Genomic DNA, 19,516 nt, shown 5'->3' on the forward strand with positions numbered 1-19,516 from the left:
CTGTAACACACCGTGTAGTAACACAAAAAAAAGCTCGTGTCCATGAGCTATTGCGCGCTTGGAAAAATGAACAGCGTATTGCTTTCGTGACAAGCATCACAGCCTTGGGAAGTCATATAATGGTATTATATAAATAAGTAACAAAAAAGGGGATTTCTTCCTCAAGAAAGTTGGATAGGAGAAACATGAGGTGAAGGGGATATCTGATTTCGTGACGGAAAAATATACGCACACACTCTACAGCACCGCACCAGCAAGTCAGTTTTAATAACGTCCTGCCTGATCCACGGGATTGCTCAATATAATGCTATGGCACAAAAGTTTATATACTGTGCTGACTGTCTGGCCAACAAAAAAAGAAAACCACACGAAGCCTAATATAGTGCACGCTGTTTTCATTATGCAGAGTGGTGGAACAGAAATGGAACAAGTGCAGTATGTTGTTTGTTAATGCACCGATGAACAACGGATAAAGCAAAGAAGAAAAAGATTTCAATCAGGCCAGAGAGTCTGACAGAAAGGTCCTTGAAAGTTTTTTGGGTTGCATCAAAGAATGTGCAAGGAAATAATGGAATTTTTCAATTATTTCGTCATTCATCCTTATTTTGCTACTGCACTTGAAAGACAATCACTCAATCAAGATTCGGTTTCAACCAAATATGCATAAAAGTCCTATACTGGAGTTTAGATTGAATCCATTGACGTTAGACAGTGACGCACATTGACTATGCGTCAAAACTCAAAAGATATCCATGGCCTCATTGCAGGATGGATCGATCAGACCCAGAGGTCGAAGGACTGTAGTCGTAAAGAGCCCCCATCTCTTTGAATGAAAATGAATGGATTCATCTCAACTCTTGCTGTCTGCCGCCAGCAGCTTCATTGAGAGCACAATCCGTCTTGCTTTCCATATTAATTGCTTCCATTGTAATTTGACATATTGATTGCCAACGAACCAAAAAATAAAGTCTATTCAATTCGTGAAGGTCGTATCAAAAGAACAAGAATGGGTCATGATTTTGTGATGATTTCACAACTGATGGGAAAACGTTTTTCAATCCAACACAGTTGAATCGACTTTGTTACAAATTCTCTAAAAAATCTTATGTGTACCACAATCTGAATGAGTTGAAATAATAAAGGAAACCTTGTCAGATGTCACCTAACCTACAGAGTTCTAACAATGTCAAGAATAAAACCATACAAATTGACCATGTGTCTTGGACTTACCTTAGAGAGCAGAAAGTGGTGAAACCTGCCAAACCCTGCAGCCACGATGCTAGTTTTACGTCATTCATCCAGATATAATATGATAGTCAGTTTTCTTTCGAGCACAACAGCAGCAGCTTCTCAAGTGGAATATTGGGCTAAGCTGTGGGTCTTTCAATGGCACTTGACAACGGCAGATCGGAACACGCCATTCACGAACATCACTTTCCAATCATGTTTGAAGAGGGAAACAGTTCTAGAGTTTAGTTAAATCACCAAGACTAGATACAAACTGTTTCCATTCTACGTGTTTCACCATTCACTTCGATTCAGTTTTGAAAACCGCCATAATTTGTTTACATTGAAGCTGTGTTAGCCGTGCTGTCGGTAGGTGGCTCTGCGAGAGTAACGACTTACAAATGGGAAAACAAATGAATGACGCCTCGAAACGAAAATTGGATTAGAAGGGAAAATGGATGAAACTTGATTCTGGGGATACTTTTGCGCGTAAAAGTTAAGCTCTGCTAGAAATTTCTGAAACTGTTGTAAACCATCTTCAAAGTCTTTTACCTTGAAATAATAAACTAAGCCAACTAGAAAAGGAAAAACAGACTTGCTCGAGTAGGTATGATATTTCGTTAGTATATAATGAAAGCAGACCATCTTTAGTCCAGACATATGGATTCATTTTGAAATCGACCAAAAAAAAAAAAAGAATGAATTTCTTGGGAGAAAAATAACACAGCGACAATGGATTAATAACAAACAGTATGAAAATGTACAGTAAAACTTTTGTTTCGAATAAACTTAACCGATGTAAAAAGAGGTTAAGGACTGAATTAAAATTTAGAAAAAAAAGACAAAATACGTGGATAGAATTCATTGTAAAGAAATAGAACAACAACAACGTGAACAGCGATAACAAGTGAAACCGGATCTCCATGATCAATGCGCAAACTCATCATCTCTCACCTCACTCACCTCTGCACGCCCTTAATTATGTATTCGACATTGTCATTCTCTTCGCCGGCAGGTATTTAATCTCTCCAAATCACGCTTCGAAAAATCTAGTTTGGCGCTTCCCTGAAGTTCCAGTATTTTATACGACGTCAAACCCGATTAAGGTCCATGTTTTATACAGCAGATACAAAACATTTCCGCTTTCCTTTTGCTCTGCTGTGTAGTATAATACATTCACCGTTATTATTACGGCAATATATTAACTCTCTGGGGGGGGGGGGCCGCGAGTGCCTAAACTTTTTTCCAGTCCCGCGTCTGAAACTTCCCACGACTTTGAGCGCGCCGGCGCGTGGGAGCGGAAATAATCCGTAATCGCGGTTAATTAGGCTACGGTGGAGTGGGTGAGATGGACAGAGCACTATAAATAATGTTTCTTTCTACACACTACAATGGTTTTTTCATCGTGTTTCACTTAGAAAAAACGAAACAAAAAATAAAAAAAGATCGTTGATTTATTGGAGGTGATGGGAGGAGGATCGAAGGTCGTTGAAGCTCCTCGATGCTCCTCCTTCATGGCTGTTGTTGTTGTTACCACGCATCTGCTGATGTTGATGTTGATACGGCTGCTGGGACTGGCTCGTCGTCTGCTGCCCGTCTTGTTGTTGTTGATGATGAGCTTGTTTGTTGTGAATGGTCGGCTGGGAGACGGGCCGTCTGAGGAGCCCGTGCATTGGCGAGGGAGGCGCCAGGCCCAGCAATGAATTGAGAACGTCGTCCAGCGTGGCAGAGACGGGTGGTGGTGAGATTCGTTTGGCTAGCAGCAACGGCGGAGGCTGTGGCGAAGTCGCATGATCTCTGTCCACAACCGACAGCGGCCCAGTTCTATCGCTTAGCCCTGCTGAAGCAAGCACACACCCAACACAGCACACAGCCAAGGGTCCAATTATACAAGTCATAACTCATTAACTGTTTTTGGTTTTCTTTTCAGGGTGGGTATAGGATTTCTTTCATTCTGGCTCTGTTTGTTTGTTCAGCGTCTAATGTTTGTTTTGTTTTTTCTTTCTAAAAAGAGAACGGCGAAAAAACGAACTTGATGCAGCACAAATGATAACGAAATAATCTACTAGAGAGAGATGGTCATCGACTTTGGTAACCTTTCGTTGTTTTGTTTGTTTCAGACCCAAAAAAAGAAAAATAAACACCAAGAAAAAAAACAAATCACAACACACACAACATTTTGGCCGGACTAATCAAAGCTGTTGTATTGCAACTTTTACAGCCGCAGCGAAAGGCGGATGAAATATTAATTAATATTTGTTTGTTTTTTTGCTTTGTCTCTTGTATAGTAAAAAGGAGGGGAGCGCGGGGGTAAAAATCGAACATTTCCCAAAGAAAGTGTAAGATATCGGGGAGGGTAAAAGAAACACAAAAGAGACACAGACAGAGAGAGAGAGAGAGTAGACACGCACGAAAAACATACACGAAATCTTTCTTCGAAACAAACAAACAAACAAAAGGAGAAAGGAGAAAAAAAGAACGGTATCGAAATTCCATGCTATATAAGAGACATCAAGCCGTCGAAAAATCGAAATTAAAAAAGGGATGGTTACTATACACTGAGGATAGGGCAACATGGGTGGGCCGGTGTCGGGCAAAAAAACTAACATGTCTAATTGATTGCCAGGCGTAAATGGGAAAGAAAGAAACAAAAATCCGATGAAGAATAAACAACTAGTTAAAGAGTCAGAGTGAATGATTGAAAGATTCGAGAGAGAGAGAGAGAGATTTTTGTCGAGAGCTACACATCATCAGGGCGAAAAAGAAAATAATCGGAGTCATTGGAGAAAGAAAGAAAGAATTCAAAGCGACAACGCAAAATTAAAAAGAGAGAAATATAGTTGCGTGATACATCATTGTCCAATATAGCAAGTATAAATATGCGAATCAAAGCCAATTATTATGTACACACTGACGTCAAGTATTTCGATCGAGAGAAAATATCAAAGGACTCAAAAGTGACACAATCTGTTAAATTTTTTTGCTTTTGAAAAAGAAAAAAAAGGCACTAGATTTTTTAGGTGAAAATTGAAACGAGATTGGAAGTCAAATTTGGTGGTTGTGTAAAAAAATGTTTAAAGATTGAAGAAACGTCAATCCGAAATAACGGCCAAATTCGTAGCTTTGGACGCGGCGAGTTCGTTCATCTTTCAATTTTTGACGCAATGTTTAAGGCGGGGGGGGGGGGGGGGGGGCATCAACTTAATAAAATTTTAAAAAACTTGTTTTCTTTCTTTCTTTCTTTCTGACTTTGATGCGACCTCTAAAATATCGGCCGAAATGGGAGAATTCAAACTCCATAGAGATTTTGTTCTCTTCCACGTTTTGTTTTGTTTTCCTTTCTTAAGCCAGCATCAACTCACCTGGCCTTCCATTGGTGGCCGTACTGGTCGTTGATCGATGGTGGTGTAAATGGTGACTCGATCCGGTAGATGGAGGTGATTCCGGCCTGCCGGGTGACGAACCAGACGGTGATGTGGCGTTGGCGTGATGACTTGTCGGGCTAGTTCCTCCTCCGACGAAGGAACTCTCCAGCCAGACGCAACGTTGTCGACGAGGTGAAGGTGATCTGGAGAGAGCCTCCAGCGGATGTCGTTCAGGGCTACGTGAGAGACCGTTCCGGCTAGCCGGAGAAGGTGGCTGATCTCCATCACTGCTCTCGCTGACGTAATGGACGATGGCTGAAGTGACTTGGCGGATGCTGGAGCGAACCACTTCGTCCGTTTCCTGTTGTTCGTCTTGTTGTTGCCGCTGAGGCAGCAGCTGCGGCGGAGTGGGTTCGGCTTCCGCTCGGCTTTCGCTGCGACCGACATCGCCCGTCTTCGTCAATAAAGTGGAGGCAAGTCGTTCGGCCGGTGACTGATAGATCGACAGCGGTGCTGGATTGGAGTTCAACTTCTCCTGCGATCGCCAGCCCAAGTAGGGTGCTCGACCGTGCTGATTCAACAACGATGTCCGGTAAGCGGAAGCGGAAGAGGACGTGCTCGGAGCTGGAGATGGGCAGGTACTGTAACTGGATCGCCCACTTCCCCATCTGGAGAATGATTGCTGGGTCGAACTCAACGAGGTCGGGCCCCCGTTCCAGCTGGGCGAATTGCACGTCTCCGCCGGACTGGAAAGCGATTCACGCGATGATTTGATATTTCGCCAATCCGCCCGCACTCGCGTGGGTATAACCACACGTGTAGGCGTTCCTGACCGGCTCAAAGCTGAACCTAAGCTGGTCATGGATGAGGCTGTTCCAGCATCTCGATTGGCACTGCTCAATCCGCTCCATCCGCCGTTCCGCAAGCTGATACTGCCGCCGTGATAGTCCCGACGACGAAGGACGCCCGTGTTGTTGGCGTTCACATTGCTGGATCCATTAGTAGCCGTAGAAGCAGAGCCATTACTTCCTCCAGCGGAGCCAGACGTCGTGCTCCCACCGATTCCGGAGCGGGCGTTATTTTTATACCATTCCGGCACGTTGAGCTTCTGCAAAGAGCGCTGGATGCGCAGTTCGTGCTCCGACATTTTCCTTTCTCCGCACTTTTTCAGCTGATTCTCAGGAACCTGTAAACGACAGAAAACACAAAACAGACGGGACAAAGTTAGTTTTAAAAAAAATGCTTTGCCCAACATAATATAAACCATCCATCACGCAACATCCATACGAAGGTTATTGTCAAAAATTTATGAGCTGGAACGCTGGCGAATGAAAAAAAAAAAAGCATTTAAAAAAAGGGGAAGGCCTTGCAATTGCGACTTATTAATATGTCCGGTAGCCATTGTTGCTTGAAACCTTACAATTCTCCGGTTTGGTGCGGTAAAAAAAGAGATTAACGGGCAGCATTCTAACGGAGTCTATTCGATTCTGCCAGTTGTACGTGTTCGTCCGTTTCTTTATTTCTATTATTTCGCGCATCGATGGATGCTGCTCCTGACTGTGATGGATCGAACCAGTTCCAAACCGAGGTCGTATATTGTTATAATAATTGATATTATCACGCCTTCGGGGAACTAACAAATATGGCGAAACGAAAACAACGCTGGGTTATTTTACCGTTCTTTTTTTTCTATTAACATTTTCTTTTCTTTTTGGGAGTGCGACTGGAACGGAGATTGACGTTATCCGGTTGGTATATGCGCAATTGGGATATTTAACTACTTCTACCATCACCGGCCGACAGCCCCAAATTGCATCCAATACTCCTCCAATAATTTGTTACAACTACTACCCCAACTTTTATGACAGGCCACCAGATGTGTATCAATCGATTATTTAATAAAACACGTATCGATTATTTAGCGGCAGAGAGCGGATAGAGAGAGAAAGTCAAAATCCCTATTGATTAGAGCCAGCCGAGCGGGCAAAGTCCATTGAGAAAGCAAAAGGCTGCGACGATTTCAAATTGCTCCATGGCTTTTATAAATATTTCACGACGGTGGCCTCTTTTTCCTTACGCAATTTTCTTTCCAGAGATTAAAAGAACTTTTTAGATCCCCCTTCGTATTAAGACTGTCCCTGCTTTAACAGTCGGCAACACAGGCATCCATTCAAAGAAATCGATACTTTCGCTTCAGAAACAGTCACTTGACTCGGCGGATACATATACTACGCTGGGCCGCAAAAGAAGTTCTAAAGGAGAAAAGAAAAAGCATGTATAAAAGAGAAGGGGGTTTAGGCAAAAAAAAAGACTAGGCTTGTGTCAGAATGTGTGTGTGTAACAGCTCCAGACTTATTATCATCACTTTGGGGGTCTTTCTCCATCTTTTCATCCAAGTTTTTTGGTCCTTCCCACTTTCTTCCTTCGCCAGTGGTTTTACCCTTCGCCTTTCTCACTGGTAAATAAATCAACCGAAGCTTTTTTTTTTTTCTTTCCTACGCTTGGTCTCGCCTGGCATTTGTTTTTGCTCGAAACTATTTCCTTTTTTAAAAAAAGAAGAAGAAGAATAGAAGAATCTTTTTTAAATGGCCTGCGGCAAACTCGTCTCTCTCCCTCTCGAAGAAAATACAATATACACTTTGGTTTGTTGGGTGCGTTCGTTTCAAGGTAAAAAGACGAGTAAGAAATAAAAAAAACAAGTGGAATTCACTTGTTCTGACGGCATTCTCTCTTCTGGGAAAAACCCCAGACGCTCAAAACGATTGATCACATTTTGTTTTTTTCAGATTCCAGATAAAATTAGATCGTCAAACTTGACTACGCGACTTATTTGATTAAATTCTTACTTGAACCGTGGATTTGTTGTCTTCGTCGAGTAAGAATTCCATCGATTTGGCCCGGTTAGCATCCGGCACTCTGACGGAGGAGGACGATGTTGGATCGGTCATCATCATGTCGATATCCGGCTGGACACTGACTGGTGCACTGGACGAACCCAAATTCAGCATACTCTTAAATCTCTTATCAGAGTTGGTGGTGGTGGCGCTGGCGGAGTCGACAGACAGCGGCTGCGGTGAATATTCAACTGCACGTTTGTTGTTGTTGCAAAAGAGTTGCAAGTTCTGAATCAATTCGTCCAGATTAGTCTCATCCGGATTGTTGTAGTTGTTGTTGCTGCTGCTGTAGGACGATGGCACAGAGTCCAGGTTAGTCTCCAAGAGTCCGGGCACGACTGGACGGGATTTGGTCCGACCATGACCTTGAGTACCACCAGTGATGCCAGCAACGTCTTGACTGCTGCCGCTCGAGGCAATATTTCGGCGTGAGAGATTCAAAGTGGCCCGCGATGCCGTGGCATTCCAAGCCGACTCGACGGACGACGCACGACTCAAGGCGGCCTGACGGGCTCGCTCACGACTGGCAGGGAAAAGTGTCACCGGATGGCAGGCTGGCGGCTGCTGCGCCGGCGCCATCGTCACCTCGTTAGTCTCCCTTGGATCAATACAATCGGATGTGGGTCTCGGCGTCGGCGTCGACGGCGCGGTGGCGACCAGATCCGGCACCGAATTGGCCAGTCGCTCACGATCCATTCGGGCCGTCTCTTTAAAGTGTTGCAGCGCATGCTGCAGGCCAGCAGACGACACCATTGGCACGGGTGGTGGAGGCTCGGCTGGCTGCACCAAGTAATTCTTACGGGCGTGAATCGTTCGAGGCTTCGTCTGAGGCGGCAAAGGCGGTTTGGCGTGACTGGCTTGAACTTTGCTACGTGGCGATGGAATTGGCGGACATGACCCACTTTCAGGCTCGACTGATGGCTGGCTGGTTGTTGGACTTGTCGAATTGACGACTGGAGGACGACTGCTGTCCCCAATGGCGGCAGGTGACGTTGGGGGAGTATTTTTCTCGTCATTTGAGGATGTTGTGGACGGTTGCCTGGCAACCGATTCAATCGGACGACACGAAACGTTCGATGATGAAGTGGCACCGTTGTTGTCATTGCCAGAGGCCCCCGCCACCGCCGCTGTCGCCGCCGTTGGGCTTACGGCCGTCAAAGTGGCGCGTGTTTGAATGGTCGCTTCCGGTTGGGCGGTGACGGATGAGCTCATAGGTGGAGTGGACGACGAGCGCTGGAACGTTCGACTGAAAAATCTCTTTTTTGGCTCTTTGACAACTTTAAAGTCATCAATTTTCTTGGAAGTTGGCTTGACTTCTGGACAGGCGTCCGGTTGTTGTTTGTTCTTGCTGCTCTTCTTGCTATTGCCCTTGGCGACGGGCGGCGATGTTGTTGTCGTTTCGGTCGCTGTTGTTGGGACATCCTTCGCATCGGTGGGAATTGGACCATCCGAGCCGACTACTTTCTTACCCGATTCCCGTTTCGAATCCGAACGGCTGAATGTGGCCGACATACGGGCACTCAACCGCGACAAGGAGAAACGCTGGAAAAGGGGAGGTTTCTTACTATTATTTCCAGTTGTTGTAGTACTCGAAGTTGGTGTTGTTGTTGTTGTTGTTGTAGGAGTAGCAGTAGTAGTGGCACTATTGCTAGTCGTCGTGCAACTGTTGCTATTGCTTTCGTTCCGGCCGGAATTCGGTGTTCCGCGATCGGCCTCGATGACATTGACGACATCTGGCGGTGAATCGGGCATAAGTTTCACTCGTTGAGCCACAGAGGGCGATACTTCCGCCACTCGTACTTTTGTGGCCGATTCCGGCGGAGCGGAGCAATTCTTCGTCTCCGGATTCGTTTCAGCGGCCGATCCGTTTGAAGTCGAATGATCGTCACTATCATCTTCACTTTGGTTCAAATAACTTTCTCTCCAGTTGACGGCGGAGACGACGGGCGAGAAATGCACTCCGCGAATCGAGGATCCGGACGGGACGACGGTCGTCGATGTGGGCACGGGGGGATCGAGATCTTCCGATCCGACGGGCAACTGTTGATGACTAATGTACACTTCAACTTCTTGACGCGGTCCGTAGCGTTTGAGAACGACTGGCGCTGGATAAAATGCCGAATCCATGGCGATCGAGTCAGAGTACGTCACATTGTGGCCGTGGCTGGCCGAGTTGTGTTTAGAGGCGTCTGGCGGCCGAATGAAACCCGAGCCGCCGTCAGTCGAGTGGAGGCTGTGTTCCTTCTCCTCCTCTCCTTTTCCCTCCGCTTGTTTTGTGTGATCTGCTCCTGCAGTAACTGCCTCCCCCATTCCGTCTGGAACCTCCTCCCATCCGCTGCTTCCAATTTGGGGGTTAAATTTAGACGCTTCTAAATCGGTTCCAGGGTGATCAGGCAGGATGTCGTCATTGGTGGCGGCGTTGCCGTCCAAGGTGTGGCTCATCTTCGATTCAAGGTCTATGCAAATCCCTGGCACGCCACACCTGGATTGGCCATCATTTACGACTTCCGCTGCGTGATCTTGCAGGATGAGAAACTCTTCCGCTTCTTTCAAACTGAGCGGAGTAGGTCGACTGCGCGGCTGGCGGCGCATCAGCAACGCAGATTGGCCCGTCATTTCTTCATCCTTCACCTCATTCTTGTCTTCTTCACGCAATTCATCCGCTTTCTCTTCTTGTTCTTCTTCTTCTGCTTCTTCTTCCCAAACGTCGTCGTCGTCGTCGTCCTGGTATTCGTCCCTTGTTGCTCTTTCAACTTCCGGAGACCATTGACAATCGCCCGGGCTGCAACTGGGGGGTGATCCATCTGGAAGGCAGATGGCTAGGCCAAGACTGTTGGGTAATTCGAGCGTGTGGTGGCACTTGGCGGGGGGTGTTGACGGGTCGACCATCCGTGCTTCCTCCATGCTCGATGTTCCAGCACGTTTGTTGTTACTATTGTCAGGGTTAGTTCGCTGCTGCTGCTGCATCATCAGCGGATGAGATCCGGACGCGTCTCCGTAACCGCTGTCTTCGCTCAACGCTTCCACCGAATGCCTCGACCGTGAAGACGCCGGATGACGATGATCTTCTTCCGGGCTGGATCGATCCGGACTGCAACTGGAACTGCTACTGCTGTTTGAATGTAGTATGGGGTCGTCTGTCGTGTCCAGCATATTGAGACTGTCGCCATAACTGCGGAAGGATCTCATGCGCTGAGATCTGCCCGAAATGAATCCGAGACCGAATTCATCGAAACGATCTCCCCTTTCGGTGCTGTAGTCGTCGTCGTCTGAATTACTTCCCGTGTCGTATTCTTCAATGTCGGAATTGAGGAACCCGTCCGGCTCCCAATGATCATCATCATTAACTTGATCATCTTCCTCCTCCTCTTCTTCTTCTTCTTCTTCTTCCATCTCTTGCGGCGGATCAAAGGTGATTACCCACGGCTGTGAAGGTCTTAAAGCCGCGCTCTGCCCTTGATAGGTCTGCTGTAGCTGTGCGCCGGAAGCGCCCATTCCCATAACGCCGCAATCGCCGCTAACGTCGCACGCACTTCTGCAACTCCTCATCTCTGTAATACTTTCATCTCCCACATTCCAATCCAACGACGGCATCGAAGACCATGAACGCGACGGCGGAGAGAACCAGTCGCTGCCGCACGTGGTGTAAAATTCTTGGCTCGAAGTTTGAGAAGTTTCTTGGAAACTGTCCAAGAAGTTGAAAAAATTAACGCTAGATGTCTGCAGCAGTCGAGCTTCATCAACCAGACCTCCCGCTTCTAAATGTTCGTGGCAATCCAGGAATACTTCCGGGTCTGTTTCGGGAGACAGGACTCTGTCATCGGCGTCTTCAAAAGGTAAAGTAGTGGCGCTGGTGCGGAAGACGACAGCCGACGCCGATTCCTCCTCCTCCTCCTCGGCAGCGAAGGGCTCAGACTCCGTGTCCACTAGCTCCTTCTCCAGCGCTTCGAATTGAATCAGACTGTCGGTTACGGAAGGGCTGCGTGACGACGCCGATTCTTTGTCTTCTTCATCTATAGAGGAGCCGATGCGGCGCTTCTTTTTGGGCACCTCCTGATCACGCTCGCTCCATTCACCGTCGTCGTTATCATCGAAATCGTCGTCGTCATTACCCAAATCGAAATCAACGTCAAGTCCGTCTGTACGATAAATTCCTGCCAGAAGGAGATAACGTCCGTTAGATAAACAACAACAGAGAAGAGCGCCGGTGTGGCGCCGGCGCCATATGGACTTTGGCCATTCGACGGTTGAAAACCATCAAAATGAAAGTATAATTAGCCTCATATATTTACCTGAATTGACATCAGTCATCTCGGAATGTCGTACAAGGGATCCAGATGTGATTGCTGACGGCCCTCCTCCAACTGGCATGTGGATTACACTGGATGAATCATCGTCGCTGGTATTGAGCCAGCCCCATCCCCAGCCCCAACGTCCCGAATTGGAACTAGGACTCTCCGAGCTTTCATCATTGGCGGATGCTGATAGCGATGACGAATCCGACAATTCCAGCAACAATTCTTCCACCGTTTCCTCGGTGATTGTATCCAGCAGCGGAAATGGCGGCCGGTAGACGACATTGGCAGACGATTCCTCGACAGCGGTGCATTCAGACTCGGCCATCAATGCGGAGGCTATGTTGTTGGCATCGCAGCCTTCCATCGTCAGGTGGTTGATGTAGAATTCCATCCGGTCAGCGCTTTCATCGCCTAAACAATGAAAAAAGAGCAACAAACAAAAATGGCCAAACATGAACATCTTCATTACTTCCGTTATGTTATTATGTCGTAAATCCTTGAACACGGACAACGTCATCGACTCTCACGAACGAACACGATCCAACTAAGGTGTGACTGTGACAAAGACAAATTGGAAGATTTTTTTTTTTCGAAAAATTCACCCCAAAGTTTTTTTTCCCTCAAAGTAGGTTCCCAGGCAAACGAAACCAACTGCGGTACTCTTACTGCGTGTGTACATACTAGGCTATACTCTAAAGGGCCTGGCTATTTTTTTAAACAGCGGGAGCCCCGTGCCGATGAGCTACTTCCGGAGAGCTTGATTTCTAAAATAAAATACCTCCCAGCAATGTCAAACCGACCGTTCGATTTGGAACAATCGAAAGCCACAAATTCTAGAAATATTAATGTAAAAATCCAAGGAAGGATAAAGGGTACAAAATAATAAAAAAGTTCATTGTACCAGCGCAGCAATCAACATTTTCCAAAATCAACAACCAGTGCGTGACATTCTGCTCGGAGCTCTTGGAAATGCCGATGGCAGATATCTCGTCAATACAAGAAAACAAAAACAGGAAAAACTGGGTTCGTTAGTGAAGCAGTTGGCAGGGCGAAATATAACCGGGCCCCGCGTAGTTCGTGAGTTTGAAAAATGCTGGAATATATACGCACCATCACATTTTGTTTAAGTAGAAAAAAAAGGAGGGGAATGTGACATTTCAAGGGCCAGCAAGTGAAAATTCTTGTCTTATTAAACGAAGTTATCTTCGGTTGCGTGCACACACACCACAAGAAAAAGTATACGTGGACAGCATTCGAATCATTATCTATTCTTTTCAGTCTCCAGCTAGAAGGAAGAAGGGCGACGAGATGTCGTTAAATTTCAACCAAATCGCTCATTGTGCTGTGTATAATGTTACTCAGCAGATGTTTTCAAGATATATTAACTGTAAAGAATGAGTCATCAAAAATGAAAGAGATGACAGTCACAAATTATGGCTCGACCAAACTCTTGAATTTTTCATGAAGCTCTGTTCAATAAACACCTGCATCACTGCCTTTAAATTCCTATCAGTCTGGAAATGTTTCATCGTACCTTTGAAAAAATCAAGGTTGGGCAGCACATTTATTTCTGCAACACAGTCTTGCTGCACCCACAAAGTGTGGCCCAATAATTATTGGCACAAAAATAGCTCTCCAACAGTTGTGAGAAACCCAGAAAGGAAAAAGCAACAATTTAGCACTAAAATAAGTGGACATTTTTATCTATTTGCCAAAAGATAGTTCAATTTATATTACCTCGTAAAGAACCAATTTGTACCAATACATGTGTGGTATTATGGGTTCTGAAAGTTATTGATGGAGAGAGTTGAAATAAACTATGAGAGCCATTATATTAGAACCGGTCTGACGACTACCCAGGGAATATTTTTCAATAGTTTATAAATGCGGGTAATAGTTTCAACTTAAAAATGCCTGCTGAAAGTCGATTGTTCACGAAGCACATCGTCACGACACGTGGTCCACTTGGAAAAAAGCACCGTGCTAATGACTGGTAAAGTGGTTGGCGATCAAAAAACCTGACCCCACAAAGCCCACACAGTTGCTGGCAACAATAATAACAGGACGGCGACCACATGTTTCTTTTTTCCTTGAATAGTTCTGAGAGATCACTTTGTGCCCGCCCCCCGCTGCAAATTTTGACTGAATAAATGAATAATTAACTAACGCCAACGGTCTATATGCAAAGCAATTGAATTAATTATGAATTTTAAAAACACGACAATCATAATTTATTCGCTAATGGTTTCAAAATAGACAAAAAAATTGTATTTACATTTTGGGTTGTCAGTTGCAGACTCCGCCCACCAGGGAAATTTGATTTGTTATCAAGTCACTTTTTTTGGCAACAATTTGACGTAATACCACTTGAACTTTAGGGCTGAAACATTGACGTACGATAATAAATCGATTTGTATACACAATTCCAGAAATGGTTTTTATACGCATACATAAAAACATCAGCCAATTGAAAATTCAAAAGCTTTGATTTCCTGACTGCTGTTTGGCCGGCTGCCACAATAAAAAAACGTTGTTATCACGTCCACTGTTTGACGATGAGTGGTAGCAGTCGAATTTTTCGATAAGGAAATGTCCCTTACGCATTTCCTACATGTCCTTCTCTTTTTTTCCGGATGCATGAAAGGAATTCTTAAAATCACCAGCTCACCGAAAAGTTCTACGAATGTTTCGATTCGACAGAACCTTTTCTAAAATGCCAATCATTTCTTTTGCTGGCGTTTCCAGGTGGAGACTGCTGGCTATTAAGTTACACATACCGGCCCATTTAGTCCAAACAAAGGAATAAGAATAAACAGCTAGACTGATGATGTCAAGACATCAGGAAGTCAACCGTTTCTATTATTTTTTCTCCCAGTATACGGGAATATCTTTTTCTCTCGTGAAAACAGGGAAATAAAAGGGGAGAGAAAAAAAAGAAGATTCCCAGGATTTTTCTCTGCTTTCCAACCATGTGATAATAATGGGGGGAAAATGTCTAAAAAAAGTTAACTGATGAAGGGAAAACGACGAAGAATACCTTCCTGTTCGGGTGATGAAAAGAATTTCCATCAGGCGGACATGGACGGCCTTTTGACGCTCAGCTGTTACCGTCGTCATCTCCCCGAAATAGAAAATAAAAACGCACACAAAGTGTACAGCGCATTCTTTTTAATGGGACAATAACGTAGGAAAGAGAAAAATGGCTTCCTCTTATATGGATTGTGCAATATATCACTGTAGCAAAGAAGAATCTGCCTCCGTTAGATTTGTGGTACTCTACACAATGCGCAGTTTATCTTTCTATACATCGAAAACCTTTTAAAAGATAACGTCATTTCCTATATAGACGTAACATAGTACTTCTCTGGCAACAACACATGTATACAATAGGTACAACAATTGCTTGGCTCGTCTCGTCATATTATTGGCAGTCGAGTGGAAAACAAAACGACTTGCTTCCACCAGCGCTGTCGTAATAATTACCTATTTTCTTCGTCGACTTTTGTTCAAGAAAATCCATTTAGTATTTTTTCGTTTCTTGTTTGGGTGTACACACGTACCTGACGTCAACCGCTTCGCATCACTAGGACTTGTGTGTATGTGTAAGTTTTTTTTTCTTTTCTTTATTTTGTTTGTCTGCCGATCCGGATTCCGGTTAGGGGCTTCCGGCCATGAAGGTGCGTCCGCGTGACGCTAAACTGAGCAGAAACTTATATAGAGATCCCCCCCTCTCTTTAAACAAAAAGAGAAGAAAAAAAATATTCGTTGGTTTGTTTTAATGATTTTATCGTCCAGAAAACAAAAGAACGCGCAGTGCTGTGTTTCCAGGCAGCAGCAGCCGCTCCCCTGGAAACTTGTCTGTGCGTGACGTCACGGGTCAAGAGACCAGAAATGATGCTCTTCATTGTTACCTATCCCCCCACCCTATGTCTCTCGTTTTCCCCCCTTAACTTTCGTCACCCATCACCGGATCTAAATGAAAATGACTATCGAATCAACAAAACGTAACGTATATATATAACCCCCCCTCTAGGGGCGTTATTGTCGGTAGATAAACAGGTTGACTGAGTTCCGGCTTCAAAGAATACTTTTTTTTTTCCAAAAGAGTGGCATTATAATGACATCAGCACGAGAAAACTACTGTGTCTGGTATGATTGTACAGCCATTTACTCTCAATTCACGCTTGAATGAAGAGCGTCACACAAATGTAGAGCACTGACACGTCAAGCACAGCGGTCCGGATATGGATTAAGCGTGACCCATATAAATAAAATAAAAAACCAAGGGGGAGGAAAACAAAACAAAAATCTGAAAAAGCTCGGGTAGAATTTGAATACCTCAAGGCATGGCGACGCTGGCGCGTCGAAAACACGCATAATTCTTAGATATATACGGGACCGCAGCACAAACATGATGCATCACCTCGAAATCTACTTCCTACCCTAGTGAAAAGAATTCTACAATGTGTGTTATATTCAAAGACCTCCCTGAAAGAAAAACAACTCAAATCTGATTCAACCGCACAATAATATAGTTAATGACTTTTCGTAGCGGGAATTTTGAACTTGACGGAATGGTTATACGACTCAATTTGCGGGCGGTCGCATTCTTTGCTTAGCCGAAAGAAGAAAGCTCCGCCCCCCGCTCAAGTGTCAAAGAAATTTTCACACAAATAATTATTTGTCTCGACCTTTTCTCATCGTGTGCGTCAGAGAGAAAAGCAACAGGCGACATAACGGGCAGCGTTTGTGACAGCTATCCGTGCTGCGCACACCACGGTAAGTCTAATTGACCCGCAACTATAAGAAACAACAGAAAAATACAGAAAACAAGGAACCGAAGAAAGGAGGAATTCCAACGAAAAATTCCTTTGGGTCCATAGTACCGTACTACCCCAACCCTCGATGGATATACACACAAATATCGTCGGTTGGTGTGTTCCGGCTGGTTTCATTGGCCGGCACAATAATAACCAGCGGGTCTAGTAACAATGGCCAGCAGCGCTAACCATTTGTAAAAACGTCGGGAGAAAAAATAAAAGGAATAAGAAATAGTCGGACCATCCTATCCTGTTAAAATGTCTATAGCTGCTGCTCCTGCTACATCCGCACTATTGCCATAGAAGACCAATAATACGAAACAACGGGGTTTGTCTGATAAGAAAGAGCGAGACGTTGATGTAGTGCATTCTAACTTACCGACAAAATTGCGGAACAGTTCGGCGGCTGACGGGTAGTTCCTGCGGCTGCCTCGGCCGTCGACCGGATCGTGATGAACGAATAAGTCTTCGGCGTCTTCACCCTCCTCTCCCGGTTGAAGCCTGTTTGTCCAGTCGGCATAATTGGTCTGCTGGTGCGATTCGAAATTCCAACTACGGAATTGGCTTTCTTCTAAACCAAAATCTGGATGACTGCCGCCACCGCCATCCGTCAACGGTGGAGATGACCGGTCAAACGACCATTTAACCCCATCCATCAGCACTGAATTCCACATCGTATTAGCCCCCACAGCAATTCAGTTTCTTTTTTTCAAATATATAAACGTTTATGACAGTTGTTTGTTTTTAAATAAAAATTTTTCGTTTCGGTCGTGATGAACAAATTCCTTTCACTAAACATCACCAAAAAGGACCTTCACTTTAATGTTAGACTCACTTGATTCTTCCTTCTTTTACGACAGTCTTGTATCGTTCGCACCATTGTTATTTCTACCCTCCACACCTGACATCCGGTCCCGGCTATACACTTTTTTTTGCGTCCGTCTAGGTGGTCGGCTGGATCACTACTGGAGAAATTTCCCAGTTGGATTCTTATTGTTAAAAAGGAGCTGCTGCTGGAGGCTCAGGAGTTATAATTTCACCCCCATCAACCAGCAAACATCCGGTCGATTCATAACCCGCTTACACACACACACACACACACACAGTCTGCAATGCACAAAAGAAAAGAATCGATAGTGAAAATAAGAAATCCTGGAGAAGACCCTTTGAGAGTGTCGTCCTTTTCTATTTTATTCGCCGTTGAACTTTCGGGTGATGATGACACTCTAACTCCTTAACCCGGTGTTAATGTCAATCAGTGCGGACGGCGACACGGACGCACACACAAATAGTCTCTAGTTTTCCGCACGAGTATATGCACACTGTCGAGTCACGTTTTGTGTTTGTGTCCCTCGTTTGAAAAACGTTGAAAAGGTGAGAAAGAAGAGAGACAAGTCAAGACACTCCCGCACGCCGTCTTTCTAGACGCTCGAATGACAAACAGGCGGCCGGAATGCGTAGCAGAATAATAACGACGTCGTCATCGCTCGGTTCTCTCTCGGGAGAGTCTACACGCTTTAGTTATGTGTGTGTGCGTGTGTGCAGTCGACACACTCACGCACGGACGAAACGCAAGGCGGGACTGCTGCTGGCTCCACGGTTGAAATACCGTCGCGATGGGAATAAGCCAAAATTTCGAGACTGAAAAACTCGTATTTCTACTATAAATGTACGCTGGTGCCAGTGGTGCCCAGGTACGTTTTTCTATGCGTGTACACACACCACCACCACCTTGACTGCTGCAGCGTTTGGTTCATAAGCACAATTGGAAAGAGGGCACCACCATCTTTTTTTTTTTCTTACCTCCCCTATTGCGCCAGGTGCGAAGCACAGGTATGCATAGCAGAGAGGAGGGGGGGGAGTTCATCCACCTGCTCCTCCTTTTTTCCTCCCCCCGCCCTGCAGCGCAGTAAATAGTAAAGTTCTTTTTCTTTTCTCTCTTTTCTACTCTTATTCATCCCTTTTTTCTCTCTCTTATCTTTTCTCTCACTTGTTTTTCTTGGATACATTTCCTTCAGAGCGTTGGCTCCCGCGGCTACTCCCCCCGGCTATATTCAAGAGCAATTCTTATAATACTATACCAAAATATTTTTCTGTTGCTTTTCATTCACCATATAACCACCCCCCGAACGCACGAAGAATTTCGACTCTTTTATTATCTTCATGACCGATGGATGTTAACTCGGTCAAAGAGAGCTAAGAGAATCTTTCGGCTTTCTTAACAAGAAGAAAAGAGTTTGGAAATCATATTCTCTGTTAGTTAGACAAGCTCCCGCTACGCCGATCACCATCCAGGCGAACGTCTATCACAATGGGGGTCGCGGAGCTCCGGATGGATTGGAAAACAATCAAAGTATCACGGTGAATCTGGTGATGTATTATCCAACGAGCCGAGAATAATTTGAATACGAATGCTATGCCGCTCCGCTTTAACATTATAACTAAAAAATTGAAATAATATAGTACATAATTTCTTTGAAAACATGACGGCATATCGTGAAACTAACGGTGTACCGGTTCTTCCATCTATCAAGAACAACCAGCAACCGTGAAAAGAGTTTTGCCTCTGATTTCAACTTCGACATGGCAGCGACAACAGGAAAAACGCATTCAAATATCAAAACTATATTGGGTAAAAATGCAAAGTGACTGTGTATAGTGGAGTGGCTGCGTCTAAGATTTATTTACGAAGCCGCCGATTTCACGGTTGTTTTTTCTTTCCCCGTCTATATTTTATGCGTGCAGCGCGTACAACCGGACGCGGCGCTCTCTCTCTACTAGAAATCACCGTTGAGGTTTTTCTTTTTCTCTTTTTCGGATTATTATTATTTTCAACCGGTGCTTGTGTTGGTTGTTCCGTTTCGACGCCGGTCGTGAGTTCCATCATCCGAGCGCTTGTTTATCTTTTTTCA

At 45.0% G+C, this 19,516-nt stretch overlaps 1 protein-coding gene and 1 long non-coding RNA gene across 6 annotated transcripts; one reads left to right on the forward strand and one right to left on the reverse strand.

Annotated features, from left to right (window-relative positions):
• Positions 1–1,822: 1,822 nt before the first annotated feature.
• On the reverse strand, positions 1,823–18,319 carry LOC124330990 (mucin-5AC-like). 5 transcript variants are annotated; one of them, XM_046788764.1, is made up of 5 exons: positions 16,984–18,319; positions 11,779–12,195; positions 7,439–11,640; positions 4,590–5,778; positions 1,823–3,064 (listed from the first exon to the last, which is right to left on the reverse strand). In XM_046788764.1, exons 1-5 carry the CDS (start codon positions 17,276–17,278, stop codon positions 2,682–2,684), a joined length of 6,486 nt encoding a protein of 2,161 aa, XP_046644720.1. In that variant the 5' UTR covers positions 17,279–18,319; the 3' UTR covers positions 1,823–2,681. The 5 variants fall into 5 exon arrangements, with proteins under 5 accessions (XP_046644720.1, XP_046644719.1, XP_046644721.1 ...); XM_046788763.1 differs by having other exon boundaries at positions 1,823–3,067; XM_046788765.1 differs by lacking the exon at positions 16,984–18,319 and adding an exon at positions 14,060–14,314 and having other exon boundaries at positions 1,823–3,067.
• Positions 3,068–3,341, forward strand: LOC124338194. Its single transcript, XR_006917693.1, has 2 exons — positions 3,068–3,158; positions 3,240–3,341. It is a non-coding gene; the product is annotated as an uncharacterized LOC124338194 (long non-coding RNA).
• Positions 18,320–19,516: the final 1,197 nt, after the last annotated feature.

The sequence above is a fragment of the Daphnia pulicaria genome, chromosome 1 (genome assembly GCF_021234035.1).
Source record: "Daphnia pulicaria isolate SC F1-1A chromosome 1, SC_F0-13Bv2, whole genome shotgun sequence".
NCBI lineage: Eukaryota > Metazoa > Arthropoda > Branchiopoda > Diplostraca > Daphniidae > Daphnia > Daphnia pulicaria.

Bases quoted from the DNA above. Each gene is read 5' to 3' on its own strand.
- LOC124330990 (XM_046788763.1), bottom strand. From the start codon at position 17,278: ATGTGGAATTCAGTGCTGATGGATGGGGTTAAATGGTCGTTTGACCGG. The intron at 12,196-16,983 runs GTAAGTTAGAAT...TTCATTGTTTAG, and splicing joins ACTGTTCCGCAATTTTGTCG to GCGATGAAAGCGCTGACCGG. The intron at 5,779-7,438 runs GTAAGAATTTAA...TGTCGTTTACAG, and splicing joins ACAACAAATCCACGGTTCAA to GTTCCTGAGAATCAGCTGAA.